The following is an 18,785-nucleotide window of genomic DNA, read 5'->3' on the forward strand; positions in this document are numbered from 1 at the left end:
ACCCATTTTGTAGCTGGTGTCAGAATTTCCTTCTTTTTAAGACTGAATATTATTCCGTTGTATGAATAGACCACATTTTGTTCATCCATGCCTCTGTCGATGGACACTAGGATTGCTTCTACCTTTGGTTACTGTGAACGCTGCTGCTGCTGTGAACATGGGTACACAAATGTCTTAGAGACCTCGCTTCCAGTTCTTTCGGGTAGATACCCCAATATGACATTGCTGGATTCTACAGTAATTGTACGTTTAATTATTTGAGGAACTGTCACATCGTTTTCTATAGTGGCTGCAACACTTCACATTCTCTGCTGGAGCTCGCCTTAACTGGATAATCCTGGGCCTTCCCTGGAGTTTCTGAAGGCAGGTGAATGTGTGGTGTCAAACCTGGCTGGGCCTCGGGATCCCCTGGAGGGCTTCAGAGAGTCCCTGTGCCATCCCCCTTCTGACTGTGGCACTCCGGCTGGGACCAAGCATTTTTAAAGTCCCCCTCCAGGTCTGGTGTCCGCCACCGTGGATTAGACTGAAGTGCTGAGCCACCGGCTCTTAGGGGTACTGTAGAGGTTTACCAACTTGGGCCTCTGCCATCTCCGGGTGTCTAGGCTTGTTGGGCTTTTCCGGGTTCCAGAATTCTCCCTGGCTGGACTCTAATGAGCCTGGACTCTGTGCATCTGTCTTCCTGCTGGTCTGAGACAGTCCTTTGAGTCTGGACCTGGCACTGATGGGAAACATCCTTTGGCCTTGCGGGCAGCCCCCAGTGGGTCCCTGAGGTGGCCCGGGTACCCTGGCGGCAGTACAACAGGCCGTCCCCCAGGGACAGCCCTGCAAGGTCGGAGGTTCGAGTGGGAGGGTATGTTCATGAGTTTAGAGAGAGGGTGCCGTGGCAGTGCTTGACCCTTTCCTGCTGTTATTGTTTTTTGCCCAAAGCTGTTCCCTGGGAGAGCCACTTGACGTGTGCACAGACTGTACCAGGAACAAGGGGGAGGAAGGATGGAGGGGGGGCTGTCCCTTTAAATCTGTTTTCTCTGTTTTATTTCCTTTTCTTTGCCCATACTCCTCCCTCCACTAGCACAAGTGGCGGGGCTATGGAGGGCCCAGGAGCTGCAGTGACGGTGCCTCTGAAATATTAATGAGGCTGTTCTCTGCCTTGGCTCCCGCTCCCTCCCACCCTCCTTGGCTAAATGCGGGCCTCGTCCTTAGAGCCCTCTTTTCCCCTACTGGGTGGTCACCAAGGTGTGTCGGGCAGAGAGGGGGGAGCAGAGGGCCTGGCGGGAGAGCTAGATCCTAGCCCAGAAAGGGGCTTTGTGGGATGTCAAGGGTTAAAGGGGCACCTTGAACCACTGTTTTCACCTGCCTGGATCAAACCAGTCCCAGAAGAGGGCAGAGCAAGTGGGGTCCCCCCAGGGCCCCTGCACCTGCTCTCCTGCCTGCTCTCCACCTGCTGCTAGCGGGTTTGACCGCGCCCCACCGGTGTCTACAGTTGTTTGGGAGGCCAAGGCTGGACTGTGGGGCCTCCTGCTCTTGCTTCTGTGAGGTCTGGACTGGGTTGCAGGTATCTGGAGGTGGAGAGAGGAGGGGACTGTTATTTCAAGGAATCCCCACAATGAGTCACGTTGCCGAGCCATGGGTTCTTCTGGAAGGTGAGCCCCTGCTCCGTGGATCTGTGGGGAGATGCCAGAGGGCAGTGCACCTCAAGGAGGGCGGCAGTGGAGTGCGTGTGCCTGTGGGAGTTGGTGCTCAGGCCTGCATCTCTTGCCCTCTGGCCCTGTCTCAGACTGCCCCAGGGTTAGCTGTGCTGGATTATGCTTCCTTCTTGCCTCAGGACGTGGTTTCTTGGGTCCGTGGAAGCCCCCAGGTGGCAGGACCCAGCCCTTTCCCTCAGGCCTCAGGCATCGGCCCATTGGACTCACACAGTGACTTGGGAGTGACACCAGGAACAGGGACTGCCTGGCTTCTAGCCGGTACTGCCGGCTGGGCTTCGGTACTGCCGTCTGGGCTTCATCCACCCTGGGGAGGCAGCAAATGCCCCACCATCCATATGGGGACAGATGCCCACTCAGACCCCAGCAACTGCAGACTGGTTGGTGGTGGACAGGGACTGCTTATGGGACCATGTTTCCACAATTGAGAACAGGGTATATTCTAGTGTGTCGCACCTCTGACTGGGACAGCAGTGGGATTTCGTCTTCCATCCCTTGTCCCATCGGTAAAGGCGAGGCCGGGCAGACCTATGTGGAGCTGAGGAAGCAGAAAGGTCCTGTCTCCTGCAGCCATGGGGCTAAGCTGCTGGGGGCATCGTGACTGTCCTCAGGAACATGGCCAGGAGGTCTGATCATTGAATCTCCCTCATCCATCACAGGGTGTTTTTGAGGTGCAATGAGGAAAGCATCTGGAGTGAGTGTCACAAGAGAGGGGACCCTGGGAACAGGGGTGCTCCAGGAAGTGCTTTCAGGAAGCTCCAGGACCTGGGGGTGTTCAAGGAGGCGAAGTGGGGGATCCAGGCAAATTAAGTCAGAGGTGCTGGGAGAGCACCCAAAGCCTGAACAGAGGTAGCTGGAGAGGGCTGGGGATGGAGAGAGGACTCCTGGGTTTCTCATCACATGGACGTGCGCTACTGGGCTTAGGGGCATGAGAAAGGTCCAGAAGGCAGATGGGGGACAGACATAAACTTAAGCTATCTCTCGCAGTGCTCCAGCAGCCCCCTGAGGCAGCGGCCTACTGAAAATGACAGCGCAAGGGTGAGGTGGGCAAGGGAACCGCCGCAGGTCTCTGCTCTCGCCACCCTACCATGCTGGTCAGTTTATGCCAGGGTGGAGCAAACGCCAGAAGGTCCCAGTCCCCCTCTGTGGATGTTTTCAATTCAATTAAGCCAATTAAAGTCTGAAAGATGAAAGAGTACAGAAATGGTACATTCCCTGCCCTTTTGGTGCCTATAAAACGTTCTAGGCAGCCAGCCCAGTCCGGAACATCTCTGTCAGGCCTGCAGAACTGATAGGCCTGGTCACTTCTGTTCTTGGCCATTTCAGCAGCAGTTGCTGTCCTTATTCAGACCAAGGAAGGCCATTGCCCAGACTTACAGAGAACCCAAGAAAACAAGAGTATATGCCATTAGGTCTCTACAGCGGCCGACAGTCAATGATAGACTTTGATATAACTGATGGCTCCTGTCTGCCCTGTGGCCTGTGGCATTAATCAAGATGAGAAAGGTTAACACAAGCAGTCTTCGATTTGACAGGCCCCCAGAGCTGGAGCAGGACCCCTGAGCACGCTGAGAGTGGCCCGCTGGGGTTTGTGGACGTTCCCGTGCTTTATCCCCACACCTCACCTTTGTGCGCTCTAGCACAGTGATCCCCACTCCCAAAGCTCCCAGCTCCTCCTTCACCGGCCAGGCCCCAACTCGCTCACTTCTCCAGGCTTCCGTCCTCCCCCAGGGCTGATCACACAGTGGACTTCCCACCAACTCAACAACCACATGTCTCAAAGAGCTTACAACCCCAAGAGCAGGAAAGACGTGCTCACAGGTTGCTGCAATGCCAAGCAGAGCAAAATCGAAACAGTCATGGAATTCTAGATTCAGCAGCAATCAGTTTTGGCAGATACTTTCCGGAGCACGTTCCACTTGAATTGCCCCTCAAATTCAATGGAGGCCATCAGGTGAAGATGGAACAGAAGGTGTGCAGGGCAGGGCACATGGGGAGTGCTCAGAGCTGGCAAAGCTGTTTGTTGTGGCAGGGCGAGCAGCGCTGTGGGCAGACCAGCATGGGGTGTGGTTGAACAGGCCAGAGCAAGAGAGGAGCTGGAAGGTCCTTTGAAGGAATATGGCCTTTTGCTTAACAGGAGGTGAGGAGATTGAAACAGGGTATGTGGTTTTCTGGAGGCCATTGCAGCTTGGAGGCAGAGAGAGTGACAATGCCCGAACCAGGGAACGTTCAGAGCAGGGTGATAACAAGCCACCTAACTGGAAGGAGGCCTATTAGGCGGTAGATGGGACATAGGATTTGGTTGGTGGGGGATGAGGAAGAAGGAGCAGGCCACGGGTAGAGGCAGGGTGCCAGGAGATACTGAAGTGCTGAGGGACGCAGGGCCAGCCAAGAGGCCATAACGAGGGGCAAAAATGCATTATGCCCTAGCAGAAGGTGAGGCCTTACCTCCCCACCTAGTCCCCTTATCATGAGTCACCGAGGGCCCAGTCGGACACAGCAATGACAGCTCACCAGTTAGGAGCAGCTCAAGGACCTAGTGTGGCTCTGCCTGGGCAGCTATTGCTTAATTGAGGGCAGGGCCACACTGGGGGGCAGGGGCAGGGAGCTCGAGAGGGAGGACAGAGCTGGCCTTGGATGAACCCTGGAGGGGTGGAGGGCAGGGACACAGGCCTGCAGGCTACCTGCTCCAAGGAATGGACATTTCTGTCAGGCCACTGCGATGAGCCCACCTAACTATGCATCATTCACTCTGTCAGTCCCGGAATGCACCAGTGCCCTGGTAGCAGGAGCTGGCACCTCCCAACCAAGTCTTAACCAAATGGGTGTAGAGGCTGAAAAGATAAGCGGTTCCAGAGGAACAAACTCATCCATCTGTTTCCGTTTTAGAAAGAGCCACTATGGAGTCCCTAGGTGTCTCGGTGGGGGTCACACAGGTATACAGCTGACCCCTGGTGCCCTGGCTACACGTGAAAGGTCTCAGAATGCAGGCCAGTGGCCTGCCTGCCAAGGGCATCAGAGCCTGGGGTGAGCGCCCGCCGCTCTCTTCGGCCAGTACTGCCAGGGCTGGCATGGCCTGGGGACTCTCTGCTCAGGGACAATTGACTCACGTTTATGCTGGATGCCCCTGCCACCTGGCCCCGGCACTCAGAGGACCAATTGCTTGGTCGTCTCCCAGCAAGCCTGCCTGCCTGGGGCCTGGGAGATAGCTGAGCAAGGAAGCCGACTCACAAGGGAGTCTGTGGGCCCGATGCTGGCTGAAGCCAGTGTCTGCATAGATGAATCAGACCCTGCCCCTCCCCTCCCGTAACCAGCAGCCTAAGCAAAGGTCCTGAATGGGGGAAGGAAGTTGGCAGGGACAAAGGCAGAGGTGGAGATGCTAGGTGAAGCTATCTGGAGAAGACCAAGGAGTGCAGGTGACAGTCAAAAGCATCCATCGCTGTCTCCAGAGGTTCCATGACCCGCTGAGGCCTGTGGTCAGAGGCAAGAGACCTGGGTGCCCTCACGGCCCTGCCACCTCAAATGGCCAAGCCTTGGTTTCCTGCCCTGGTGAATGGCAGAGTGGCTCCTCCTGTGCCCCACCTGAGTGGGTGGGGTGCATTCACACAGCACCCCAAAAGGAGTCCAACTTGTCTCCTATTCCACTCTGCTGCCCCACGGATCCCTGAGCTCAGGCTTCATCCGCATTGCCTCTTGCCCTCACCCCGTCAGGCAGAATGACTGACCGAAGCCCCCTCCCCTTCTCCCAGCTTCTGCCCCCTCGATCTGTCCTCACCCAGGTGGTGGCCGACATTACTCGTGGTTCCAAGGGATCTGTAGCCCCTCCCCCACTGACATGTCCCATTATCTGCCTTATTCCTGGTGTCAGAACACTCTTCGCTCCAAAGGAATGGCTTACTCCGCACGTTGTTCTGGTCTGTTCTTAAATGTGCCCCTTCCGAGAGGCCTTCCCTGACCTCTGTCCCCAAATTAAATTGCGCCCCCATCACTCCGATGCCGGTTTCTCACCAGCAGGGCCTGCTACATAGCCATCTCCCAGCCCGATGGAGAGTGTGCGAATGCATTCGGCCCTGTTCACCCCTCTGTTGGCCTGTCCACCACTCTGTCCCCGGCACAGGCATGTAGTAGATGCTCAGTAAAGATTTGTCAGAAGGCAAACTGAAAGGATGGGCAATGGGGAGTTTTCACGGCTGTGGGAGAGGACGGCAAATTTGCGGGTCTGCCACTTGGTTCCCACATCTTCCCGTAATGAAGGCAGCTCTCTGTGGAGGGTGTCTAGGGAGTTAACGCTGAGGTGCCCAAACTTTCAAAACATGGATAGCCATTTTCTGAGGCACCTCTCTGCTTCCCAGACCTAGTCAGCAAGGACTGCCCCAGGTACACATGTCTTTCCTTGACAGGTGGGGCCAGCATCCTGAGGAACTGAGGCCGCCACCATGTTCCCAGCCCCAGAGGGCTGTGGTCCATTTCTACTCCCAGCATTCACTCAGCTCTGAGTGACACGTGGGGGCTCTCTTGAGAGCAGCAAACCATAGGGCTCTGGGTTATTATGTTTTCATGGGCGGTTCTAGATCAGAAAACTGGATTGGTGGCCAAGTTCTGCCTCCAAGAGGATTATCCTGAGCCCAGAGTGTCCTCAGAGATGAGGGATCAGGCCCAACTAAGCCACGTTGCCAGGAGGCCTCTTTGCTGGTGTGAAGGCCAAGGCCATGTGCACTGAGACTACTTCAGCCCTAGGAGCTTAGCACATGGCTTTGGGGGATGCTTCCACTCATGCGCAGGCAGGCTGCAGGCTGGGAAGGAGAAGTAGGGAAAGACCAGCAGGAGAAGCCAGGGGCCTGGGACACGTAGGCCCAGCAGGCTCAGCAAGCCCTCATGGTCCAAACCGCCAGACCCCGTGAAGGCTGAGGATGAGGCAACTCAGGCTCCAGTAGTTCCTTGGGCAGGTGTGGGCAGTGGCAGTGCAGTATGGGGACAGCAAGAGGGATGACAACTTCAAGATACTCTGCAGAGGAGCAAAGGTTGTGTGGCCCAGTAGTCAGCTGGCTGCTTTCAGCGCACGCTGTGGGTGGGGAGTAGGTGGCACTGTGCCGTGGGGCAGGATGATGGACAAGTGGCCAGTGACCTGTGGCTGCTTTCCAATTTCTCCTGTGTGCCCTCTCCTCCACCCCTCCTCTTTCACTCCCTTTATCTCCTCCTTCCCTCTTTCTCCTCCTTCCCCCTTCCCTCTCTCCCTCCTTCCCCCTCTCTTCTCCACCTTCCCTCCCTTTCCCCCACTTTCTCTCTCCCCCTTCCTGCTTCCTCTGGGCCTCCTCCCTTCTTTGCCTCCACTTCCCAGGTACCCGCAGGGCAGCAGAGACACCTTGACCTGGCACCCAGCTGGCCCTGTCCATGGCTTGGCCTGCCCCCTGGACCCCTGTGAATCACCAGGCCTGAAACTGTGAGCTGTGAGCAACAGAGGCTGTGCTAGAAGACCACCTCGCCGCCCAGGATTTATAGCATGCAGGCCTCACAGGGCGAGTCTTAATCAGGCAAGAGCCGTAGCACGATGAATTGGACGATTTGCTGGAGGACGGGCACAGCGGTGGGAGAACCATGGCACAGCTAACCCACCCATGCCAGGACAAGGCCGTCACTAATCAGTCCTGCCCTCCCAGCTTGGGTGCTCATGGTGGGCAGGGCTAAGGGGTGGTCTGGCAGGTGAGCCTGGCAGGGCATGAGGGCCACAGGCCGAGCCTGGGGGATGAATTTTGCACTTAGTGAGTCATGACTTCGACTCAGACTTGCAGACTTGCAGAGAATGGTCTAGAAGAATGGGCCTTGGTTTTGTCTCAATCGTACCTCTGGCTTCTTCTCACCTCCATCTTCCCAGGTGTCCACACTTGGCCACTTCCTTGCTGCCACCAGCTCCGCTGCACCTCCCCCAGGCACTGGGACCTCAGGTGGTCACCTGCCCCTGAGGCTGCACCTGTGAGAAGGCCCAGCATCCTCTCCTCCCAGTGCAACAGGCAGGATGGGCGACATGGCCAACAGTTCCATCGAGTTCCACCCCAAGTCCCAGCAGCAGCGGGAGGCCCCCCATGCAGGCGGCTTTGGGTGCACACTGGCTGAACTGCGCTCCCTCATGGAGCTCCGAGGGGCCGAAGCACTGCAGAAGGTCCAAGAAGCCTATGGGGATGTCAGCGGGCTCTGCAGGAGGCTGAAGACCTCGCCCACAGAGGGTAAGTCTGCCAGCAGAGACCCAGCACAGCCACGTGTTCTCAGGGGACTCTGGGCGATATGCCATCCAACACGCCTTCTGGCCACCTAGAGGCATCCCGAAGGTGTTTCCTGCCCCAGGCAGGCCCAGGCAAGGGCAGGGCGGTGCCACTGCAGCAGCTTCCCAGAGGCACTCTCGCCCTGACCATGGCTCCCCGGGCAGCCATTGCCCCCCTGAGCAGGAGACTGCATGGGGCGAGAGCGTCACCCTCCGGGCAACCCGCAATCTTCCGGGAGCTTTGGCCAGACCCCTGTGCCTGCACCTTCGTAATCAGCAGCTCCCTGCACTTGTCTCTTCTTTGGAATACTAGAGATAGAGTGAAAGTAAAGGGGAAGGGAGGAAACGGCACCATGACAGTGTACGCAGGCCGTATGGCCCCTTTCTGCGTGTTTGGGGTGCCCCGTGGACTCAGCCCTGTGTCCAGTTAAGCAGGACTTAGAGAGGAAAGAGTGTAGAGTGTGGGCCCTCTGAGGACTTGGGTTGCAGGGGGCCTCTCCCTGGCAAAGGAGGCAATGGCTTCGGGACAGTGGGGCCTGAGGGGGCAGTACCCAGAGTGCCGAGTGGAGGTGGCACTGGTGGCAGTCTGTCCCAAAGAGGTGCAAGCCTCAGGCGGTGTAGATATGAGCAAATCTGCTGCAGGGAGCCTCTGCGGAGCCTGGGCAGTGTCCTTTAGAAGGTTCTAGGAGTGGAGGCCTGACTGCCATCTTGGTTCCCCGCCTGTGCCCTGTGGTGCTTTCGCCCTGATCTGGAGGCAATGCCCTGCCCTGCTCTGTACCAGTCTTCCCCAGTCCTGCCTGCTGGGTCTGCGGCGAAGCCGGGACCACCAGGAGCCCGGCTTGGCTCCAGATTCTGGGAGCTGGAGCGTTCTCTGTCCCAGCTGGCACCTCCCCGGCAGGACTGCTGGGGCTCTCCCAGCCCAGTGCCAGGCCCATTCTGGGCCAGCGCTGATCGATCTCGTCAGCTCTGCTCTCAGCTATCACATCTTCATCTACCCGGGGCCCTGGCCATCGCCCTTGTCTCCTGCTCCCTGGTCCCATCTGTCTGCAGGTGGCTCATGGGCTGGAACAGGGGGTGGAGATGGCCCACCTGGGAGTAAGTGGGTCCAAGGGCCAGGTGAAAGTGTGCCCACCTGACCAGGTCAAGAATTCCAAGGTGGGTGGCCTTCCCTGGACTTCCTGGGTCTCTCTTGGTTTGCACTGTAAAGGGGCCCGGCCTGATACAGTGTGTCATGGGGTGGGAGGGGGCGGGGGGGGGGGGCGGATGGTTTGGCTCAGTGCCAGAGGATCTTTCTCCTTCCCTCCTCCTTGCCCTCCCTCATGATCTGGGGCCATTTAGCCACAAGAGCTCTGGCCTCCCCCAGATAAAAGGAAGCAGATGGGCTTCAGCTGGCAGCTCTTTCCTCTGCCTGTCAGGCTTTGTTAAATATTTAAAATGTCAAGGCCCCTGGGAACCTGCCTGATTCTGCCACGGCAGCTCTGGAGCACACCCGGTGCCTGTGGAGGGGCTGGCATGGAGAAGCACAGGTGCCCAGGTTGGTGGCCCAGCCCCAGCAGGAGGAACCAGCCAGGCCTGGTCTGCACCCCAAAGGATGAGTGGTATGGGGACCACCCCTCACCTCTCTGACCCTAGGAGCCCTCAAGGTCTGGGCACCAAGAGCGGTTGACTCTGGCCCTCCAGCAAGGGTGGGATCCTCACACACCCGCTGACTTAGCCCCAGAGTTCTCTCCCAGACCCCTTACCCTCTCCTGCTTAGACGCAGTAGGCTAAGCTTGTGGGAGGGGTCAGTTTAGCTGTGCCCCAGGCACTGCACCGACCCCTGGGGCAGACTGGTGGGCAGACTGGGGGTGCTGGCACAGTGGCGCTTTGGGGAGGGTAGGGAGGTGCACGGTGTATTAGAGATGGAGACTTTCAGCAATGCAGGAGGACTCCAGGAGCCAAGGAACCCAGATCTTAGGCCAAGCTGGGTGGTGGGCCTGCTTGAGGGACCTGGGTCCCAGCCCTTCCTCTATCTGACCTCCACCAGCAGCCATGGAAAGGAGGGGGCAGATTAGCCTGGAGCCACACGATGTGGTCTTAATCCAATTCCAATGGCATCTGGCCTCTGCTCTGGGCAGGACGCCCATCTGTGTCTATGCCAACCGTCGGCCCCTGGCCCCACACCCTGGACGTGGGCTGCCCTTGGGGGCTTGCTAGGCCAGGGCATGCTTGGAACCAGAGGGGCTGCAGCGGCCTCCCCACCCTGTGAGTGCTTCAGTGGTGGAGGATATCAGGACCCCTGAGCCTACAGAAAGGTCAAGGCCTCCAGCTGGTCTAGGGCAAGAGAGAGGGAAGCACTGCTGCAGCATCAAGGGCAAACCAAGGCCAAGGGACAGGCTGAAGGAGGGAAGGAGGGAGGGAGGGAAGGAGGGAGGGAGGAGGGAAGGAGGAAGGGAGGGAAGGAGTTCCTGGGGATGAGGCCCCCTGAGGGCCCCGCTTCCCATGGGGACAAGCTGGGTATGTGGGGCAGGGCAGGCAGGATACAGATTCATGTGGTGCCATAAAACATAAGCTTGGGGTGGGGCGGGTGCCTCTCATGGGCTCCAGATCAGTGTCCTTTCCCAGGGCAGGGGGAGGGGAGGCCCTGGGTGTCTGGGAGATCCAGGATTCAGTTCAAATGCTTCCCAGTCCTGACCACACCTTGTATATCTCCTGTAGCTCAAGGACACAGGCCCCAGTCAGGAGTAGGGCACAGGCTCTCAGCTGGGTCCCTGGCCCTTAGGAGCTGTGGTCCTGAGCTTCTTCTAAGTACCCAAGTGGGAAGCTGCAGACTCCAGAAACTTGAGCCACAGCTGGCCCAGCACAATGAGGCCAGGGGAGAGAAGGGCAGGGACAGCTGCGGCTCTGCTGGGTGGGGAGAAGAGCATGTGGTCATTGCCTAGCTCAGGAGATGTGCCAACTCTGTGCCGGCTGTGGGCTTTAGCTCTTATCAGTCCCTCCACCTCCAAGGGGCCCCACCACGCTCCTCCCCAGAAGCCTTCTTTCCCTGTGCAGTGCACACCCAACCCTCCTTCCTCCCGACTCCTTCAGCACCACACTTAGCGCTTTCTTGTTCTCAAGTCCTTTGGGGCCTGGTCTTGTATGCCTTCCCAAGCTGGCTGGGAGCACCCCGTGGGCTGGGACCCGACACTTCTCGTAGGCCCCTGTCCCTGAAAGAGACCCTGGGAGTGGCAGCTGCTCAGGGCTGGGAACTGCAAGTCTCCATCAGCCCACCAGGGGTCAGTGTGAGGCTGGGCACTGGGGGAAGAGGGACAGCCTGGGGGACAAGGGCAGCACTGGGCACGGGAAGCACCGTGGACAGTTGAGCCTGGAAGGAAGCCAAATCCTGAGGGCTGAGGGTGGCGCCAGGGGACTGCATCATCCCATCTGCCTGCCTCTGGAGAAGGTGGCCAAGTCAGTGTCCAGCCTTGGGAGGCAGTAGCCCAGACGCGTTCCACACAGCCTTTGGTACTTTCAGGCATGGGCCTGAGGAGGCTCGTGCCCTAGTGGCAGAGACTCAGAGGCCTGGGCACAGGCCTGGGTAAGAAGTGGGTTGTCCCAGGAAGAGAAGTAAGGGTGCATCTTCCAAATGCCAGGCTAGCCCCTTTGTAGCCATTCTTAGCCCTTGCCTTGCCCAGACCGACCCCCTCTCCCAGCCCTCACACAGCAGCTTGTTCAGGATGTGGAGGGCCTCCCAGGGCTCTAGAACTATCAGTAAGGCCCCTCTCAGCCTCTCAGCCTCTCAGCCCCACATCACAGTGCCTCATCTGCTCAGGCCACAGGGGCTTCCCCACTGGGACTGGTTTCCACAGCCTTCACCCTCCTTGTCCTCTGCCTGATGGCCTGAAGACACGGTGGCATGAGCGTGAACCACTGGCAATCCCATTAGCCTTAAAGGCCTTCAGTAGCTGCTGAGCATGCAGCTGCAAGGGGGCCTAGGAGCAGGGCAAGGAGCTCACGTCCCGTCCTGTTCTTCGTTGTGACCCCCAGCTCAGGGATGGAGAGCAGCACTGCAGTGGGGTCTGAAAAAGGCATTAGGAAGGAGGTGACTGTCTCCAGAGGGCAGGCCGTGAGACATTCTCTGAAGGCAGAGGGCTGGAAGTAGTCTCTGTTCACCTCCCGGGCACCATGGGTGCCAGGCCCTTGCTCAATGGCATGAGCAAGACTGACAAGATCCCTTTGGAGGGACCTGCTGTAGTCCCTAGACCTCCCCAGGGGTATCGGGAGGATAGTCCAGTCCTTCCTCATGCTAGGAGCTCCGAGTTATCTAGTGGTTACATGCCCCGGCTCTCCAGGCTGCTGGAGGGGCCACGTAGGCCCTCCCGCACACATGCCCCCAGAATTTGCCAGGCCAGTGCAGTTTCTATCTACTGGCGCTTTCAGTGTAGGAGAGACAGAATTGCGCAGGAGAAGGGGAAGAAGGAACAGGGCCACATGGGGCAGGGCTGCCTTTCCCATCAGGTCTGTGCCTCTGCTCTCCATTACAGGCCTGGCTGACAATGCCAGTGACTTGGAGAAACGCAGGCAGATCTATGGGCAGAACTTCATCCCTCCCAAGCAGCCCAAGACCTTTCTGCAGCTGGTGTGGGAGGCCCTACAGGACGTAACCCTCATCATCCTGGAGGTGGCTGCCATCGTCTCCCTGGGCCTCTCGTTCTACGCACCACCCGGCGAGGAGAGCGAAGGTGAAGGGCAGGGCCCGGAGGGCTGGTGAGGGAGACCTGGCAGGAAGGGGCAGGACAAGGGCAGCAGCAGAGCTGGGCTGGCAGGAGGGGAGGAACGGAACCTGAAATGAGGGAGGGTCACAGGATGTCCCCACTCCAGCGTCAGGAAGGAGCCGGCTGGAGTGACTCCTCTGCCACCTCTGTACTCCCCTCTGTCCTCGGGCACAGTGTGCGGGAATGTGTCAGCTGGGACAGAAGATGAAGGCGAGGCCGAGGCCGGTTGGATAGAGGGGGCAGCCATCTTGCTGTCTGTCATCTGTGTGGTGCTGGTCACGGCCTTCAACGACTGGAGCAAGGAGAAGCAGTTCCGAGGCCTGCAGAGCCGTATAGAGCAGGAACAGAAGTTCACAGTCATCCGGAACGGGCAGCTCCTCCAGGTCCCCGTGGCCGCACTGGTGGTGGGGGACATTGCCCAGGTCAAGTATGGTGAGTGTGACCATCATCACCCACTCTGCAAAGGAAGTTCAGCTCCCATTTCGGGGCCAGTGTGGGCCAGAGGAGAGCCCACCCACCCACTCAGTGCAGCCCTTCTCCCCAGGAGCATGTGTGCCCTCACCTGTGGGACGTTGGAGGTGGGGCTCAGGCACAGGAGGTCCCAGGAGACGGGCTATACCCGCGGCCTGTCAAGGCCTTCCCCAACACTGCAGGACATCCCTGTTGCCCCTCCCCTCTGGGAGCTGGACCACAGGGCTAGGGGTTGGTGTGTCTCCCCAGAAAGGAGGAGGCTGAAGGAAGAGGGCCCTGTCCCCGATGGGACCTCCCCTGGGGTGAGGCAGGAGGCAGCAGGGAGAAAGGCCGCCTGGACCCATAGTCCGTGGTTCTGGTTGCCTGGCCGGCCTTAGGAGACCTGCTGCCTGCCGATGGCGTGCTCATCCAGGGCAACGACCTCAAAATCGATGAGAGCTCCCTGACAGGAGAATCAGACCACGTGCGCAAATCAGCCGACAAAGACCCCATGCTGCTCTCAGGTGAGGCCTCAGGGCCCTGGCCCAGCCCTTGGGGAAGCTGGGAATTGGCTGGCTGCCACCCCTTGGAGCAGCCCAGCACTGGGGAGCCTTGGAAGGCATTTGGCCCAACAACCCCCTCAACCAGCCCTCCCCCAGTATCCCTTCTGGTTAGGGAGTCTGAACACTTCACCCCCCTCAAGGCCAGAGCAGCCTGTGGGAGGCATGGCGGTGGCGCTCCAGCCTCAGAAAAAGACATGGGCCTCTCCAACCCCAGAGACCCCTGATGTCCTGAAGAAGCCCTTAGAGGCGGGAGCTGGCTCTGGGTCAACACAGTGCCATGCTCCAATCCAGACCCTCAAGAAGAGCCGGTGAGGATAGTGTTCCCTTTCCAGAAGGTTCTGTCTCAGCCCAGTGTTTATCTTGGTGGCAGTTGCAGTGTACAACAGGGCAGAGAGTCTGGGCCTTGTGAATGGTTTACCCCGTGCCTCTGGGAAAGTAGCTGCTTCAAGCCAAGCGTGAGGCTTTGGTCTAGGCTTAGGGTCAATACCGCTTCCAGGGACCTCCAGACGCTGAGTCCCTGCTTCTGGGATTCCTGGGACTGAACCTGTAGGTGCTGAGCATGCCTCCCACCTGGTGGCGCTAATGTCTGCCTCCATCTCTCTCTCTGTTGGCTGTGCCAGGCACTCATGTCATGGAAGGCTCTGGAAGAATGGTGGTGACAGCTGTGGGTGTGAACTCCCAGACAGGCATCATCTTTACTTTGCTTGGAGCTGGCGGAGAGGAGGAGGAGAAGAAGGATAAGAAAGGTAAAGCCACACAGACCTCCAGTTCCCAGCGCTGATGAGAGGCTAGCCCCTCTTCTGCTCAGCTTGCTCTTTCCTCTTTGCCTGCCTGCTGGCAGTCGCTTGCTGGCCCAGTTCCTGGCTCCAACTCTGACTCTCACTGTGAGAGAGATGGCCCAGAGCGGGTGGGAGGCCATACCCTCTCTTCTGATTCCTTTCGGAGACCCCTTTTCTGGGGCCTTTGCCCCAGAGCCAGCAGGTCAGGAGTCCTCTCCTCCAATTCTGTGTAAGGGCAGCTGCCCTCAGATGGCTATTCCCCAAAGGCTTTGAGATTTATGTGCCAGGGTTGGGCGAGTGCCCTGCTTTGGTAGGAATGGGGTCAGAATGACAAGGGCTTGGGAGAATGCCACATACCCTCAGAGGTGCTCAACCACCATGGTAAAGTGTTAGGATCCCAGGCCAGTGCGGCAGTCAGCAAATGCAGATCATGCAGCCAAACATGGAGGACTCCCAAGCAGAAGGGACCCCTAAAGGATGTCCAGGGCCAGAGGAAGCAGGAATGGGCAGGGATCCTCACCCCAAGGGAAAGCAGAGTCCAGGAACAAATGTCTTCAGAGAACCCAGCTCTATAGCCGCCCTGGCCTTCCTGCTGCCTCCTCTTGCCTCTGCTCTGAGCCCCAGACATGGCCAGTGTCCCCTCCAGCCCTCACAACAAGACTTACAAAGCTACAGAACTGTCCTCAGCATCCACCGTCCTGTCCTGGTCCCTCAGCTCAGACCCCATTCTCTTCTACGATGCAGGTCTGTGCCTGCATCATGGCTCAATGTGCTCTGGCCTGGGTCTCTTGGTCCTGTAGTCAAACCAGGCGGAGAGCAGAGTTTTCTAGATGTGTGCCTCCCCTCTGAGAGAATCTACCAGGGCCCACTAGAAGTATAAACAAACTACATACTCACAAGGCGAATATGTGCTAGAAGCCTGCAGCCTGGGCCCCAGAGTCAGTGAGACACTGGGGCTGCTGAGCTGGGTAGGGGACAGAAAGGTGCCAGTCACTGGACCTATCTCAGTTAGTCAAGACCACTGGGTCTGAAGAGCAGGCGGGATTAGTCTGCCCAGCCCCAGCAACACAGGGACAGGTCAGCATAAAGAATGGTATGCTAGTGTCCCCAACCCTTGACCACTCTACTCCTGGAGGAGGCAAGGGAGGAGGTGGGTGAACTGCTGTTGCCTAGAAGCTACCATGGGCCCTGTCTCCTGGCACCTTCCAACTTCCGGCTGGCCAGACACACCCCTCACAGCCACTGGTGGACCTTCTTTCACCTTTGCCCCACCCAGCCCCCTCGCCCTGCAAGGCTCAGCCCAGTGTTTCTCCACAGTGAGTGCCCTGGGCTCCATAAGCAGGCAAGCAGGTAGGTAGGCAGGTCCTGGGCTTCATCTGGGCTGGGCTGGGCTGGAGTCCCCATGCCTCTGTCCAGGGAAGCCCAGCTCACTTTGCCTGGTGGTCCTTCAACAAACCCTGGTAGCTAGTTGGCAGGGCACCCTTTTCCACGTTCCTTCCTAGGCCCCTCCACTTTGACCTTGACAAACCCCTCCATTCCCTCCCCCAGGACCCTCCCCTCTTGCCCTTCTCCAGCACCCTAGCTGGGCTACTTAGGAGTCAGAGGGGATATCTCCGCCAGCCTGCTTCCTGGAGGAGGGAAGCCCCGAGGGGACCCTGGACGGGGAAGAGAGCTGACCAGGTTCAGGGGAGGGGGCAGCACTATCCATGAGCCCTCACTGAGGTTTTAGCCCAAGGACGGGCCACTGTGGAGATAGGAAGGTGGCCACTCCCAGTGTTTCTCTCTGGCCCTTGCTGCAACCTGACCTGGGCTATCTGCCCAACACCGCCTACCCACCTGCTGTCCCCTCCCACCTGTGGCTTACCTTTTGGTCTTGATCCCTAGCTACCCCTCTCCTTGGGGTGCCCTCCTTCCCCTCTTCCTCCCATCCTTCAGCTCCTGTCCCTCTTCAGGCTGGGCACAATATTCCTCTTCCTGTAGTGCTCATCCCAAACCTCCCTCCCTCCTCCACCGGCCTCCCCGGGCCTGGTCTGCAGCCTGGGTCCTCTGGGTCTGTTCTTCCTCTGGGCCTCCATACCTCCAGGGCTTTCAGCAACACCCCCTCATTGCACTGCATTGTTGCCATGTGTCTACAGGTGTCTCCCCTCCCCCTAGAAGTCTTCTTTACCTTTGAACCCCCGTACCTCCTCAAGAGTTCTAGGCAGAGAGGATCCACCCGCACTCCACCCTGGCCCATAAGGGGTCTCTTGCTTCTTCACACCAGACCCTACTGCCTGAGATCCACCTGGCACCCTGTGTTCCTTGATCCCTGGTGACATGAGCTATCTGGTGGTGACCGACAGGTCATCCCATAAGCCCCTCCTGCCCCACATCGGGTCATCTCTGGATCCTGCCAGCTCACATGTGGCCTCCAGGAGGAACTGGTGTACAGAGCCGGGCCCCAAACACAGCACCAGGCTCCCTGCCGCAGTCCCCTTGCCTGTCAGGTCTCCGGGCCCTTCCAGAGTTGCAGCCTCTGGAGACCTGAGGTGTGACCAGCACTGCTTTCCTTGGCCTTGGGAAGGCTGTCACTGGCCAGGCCGTGACACCCAGGTGCAGGCTTTGTGATTGCAGAGCACGTTCTGGGAGCTCCTGCATTTGTGTAACAGTTGTTGGCTGCAGGGACTATGGAGGAGGCTAGCTGGGTCCTTGTCCTCAGGTGTACCCGTCCCCTGAACCCCCTACCTAAGTCCACCTGGGGCCCAGCCTATCCCATGCCCCTGCTGCTCCCTGCAGTGATAGGTGCTCAGCACCCAGTCCAGTGCCCTGAGCCAAGCAAATTCCTAGAGTCTCCTTTGTCCCTCAAAAGTACGCATAGAGCCCTGGCTGGTGTGGCTCAGTGGATTGAGCACAGGCCTGCAAACTAAAGGGTCGCCGGTTTGATTCCCAGTGTAGGGCACATGCCTGGGTTGCGGGGCAGGTCCCCAGCAGGGGGCAGGCAAGAGGCAACCACACATTGATGTTTCGCTCTCTTTCTCCCTCTCTTCCCCTCTCTAAAAGTAAATAAATAAAATCTTTTTTTAAAAAGTACACATAGAGCTCACTGCAACCCAAGGTGCAGAGAAAGCTGAGCTCTAGGCCAGCACGGGTTAGGAACCATCTAGCTGAACTCCTTGCGCTGGTCCTGGGAGGAACGCATGTCCTGACTGGGGGGCTCTGCTCAAAGTGGCAGAGCTGGGACAGGATACCTGGCAGCCCTCATTCCCCATGGCGATGGCCTTTTCGGAAACCTACTGTCAGCCACACATGACCAGGATCCATCAAGGGCTGGCTTAGGGAGTTCACCGGAGGGCTGGTGTCAAAGCCCAACGGGGAGCCCTGGCTAGGGGTCTCACTCAGGAGGCCGACATGCTCATGGCAACCACAAGCCACATGCTGGCAGGTGGCAACAGGGCATCAGTGTGGGCCTGGAGAGGACAGCGTGAGCCTGAAGAGCCCTCCTCCCCTCTCTCCTGCCTTTCAGCTGTGCTTGCCACTGGACTGTCTGTGCCCTGCTGTCCTGTGTGTGTGTGCATGTGCCAGGGCCACGTGGATGTTCTCAAGTCTTTGTGTCTGTCGTTCCTTTTCCATTGTAGGCAAGCAGCAAGATGGAGTGATGGAGAGTAGCCAGACCAAAGGTAATGCCTGCCCTGCACTCAGGATGGGGTGGTAGGCGGAGGGCACAGCTCAGGGTCGGGGGCTACCCACTTCACTCGCAGAAGCAGCACGTAGGTAGAGACCAGGTCAGAGGGGCAGGGTGGCCCCTCTGCAGACCCTGCCAGGAGTGTGCAAAGATCACCTCTGTGACTTGTCCATGGCCTAATCAGGCCTGTGGGTTTCCCCGCTCAGCTGCCTTTCTCTTGGGCAGACATCCAAGGGCCGAGGCCTACTCTCCTCTCAGCTTGAATGCCTGGTGAGAGCCGAGCCTGTGTGGCCGGCATGAAGGCCTATCAGCGGCCATTCGTAAGCACTGGGGATCCAAAGGTGGACAAAGCACTGTCCCAGCCCTCAGAAAAGATATAGGCCAGACAGATGGACCCAGGTGCAGGCCTCACGTGCAGCGTAGGACCTAGGGACCAAGACAGGGTCAGAGAAGCAAACGAGAATTCAGAGCATAGCTGGGTTTGGGAGGGCATTTGTGACAGAGTGACAGCCTGATGGCTAGGGTCCCGGGCTGGGGCAGAGAATGAGTCATGTCAGTCAGTGGGGCACAGGGCTATAGTGGCCCAGCTAGCTGGGGCCTTGAGTGTTGCTGAGGCCGTGGGCTCTGGCCTGAGGCCCTT

General features: G+C 58.5%; 1 protein-coding gene across 4 annotated transcripts in view; it reads left to right on the forward strand.

The window, feature by feature from the left end:
- Nucleotides 1-7,579: 7,579 nt before the first annotated feature.
- The window catches only part of ATP2B3 (ATPase plasma membrane Ca2+ transporting 3), a 50,945-nt gene continuing 39,739 nt past the window's right edge, over nt 7,580-18,785 (forward strand). For all 4 annotated transcript variants that reach the window (XM_054578139.1, XM_054578136.1, XM_054578137.1 and 1 more), the window contains exons 1-6: nt 7,580-7,921; nt 12,462-12,659; nt 12,867-13,124; nt 13,541-13,666; nt 14,326-14,451; nt 18,099-18,140. In XM_054578139.1, the coding sequence (XP_054434114.1) occupies nt 7,714-7,921; nt 12,462-12,659; nt 12,867-13,124; nt 13,541-13,666; nt 14,326-14,451; nt 18,099-18,140 (958 nt within the window). In that variant the 5' untranslated portion in view covers nt 7,580-7,713. The remainder of the gene's footprint in view (nt 7,922-12,461; nt 12,660-12,866; nt 13,125-13,540; nt 13,667-14,325; nt 14,452-18,098; nt 18,141-18,785) is intronic.

The sequence above is a fragment of the Pteronotus mesoamericanus genome, unplaced genomic scaffold (assembly GCF_021234165.1).
Source record: "Pteronotus mesoamericanus isolate MK-2021 breed Mesoamerican mustached bat unplaced genomic scaffold, CSHL_Meso_final contig_493, whole genome shotgun sequence".
NCBI lineage: Eukaryota > Metazoa > Chordata > Mammalia > Chiroptera > Mormoopidae > Pteronotus > Pteronotus mesoamericanus.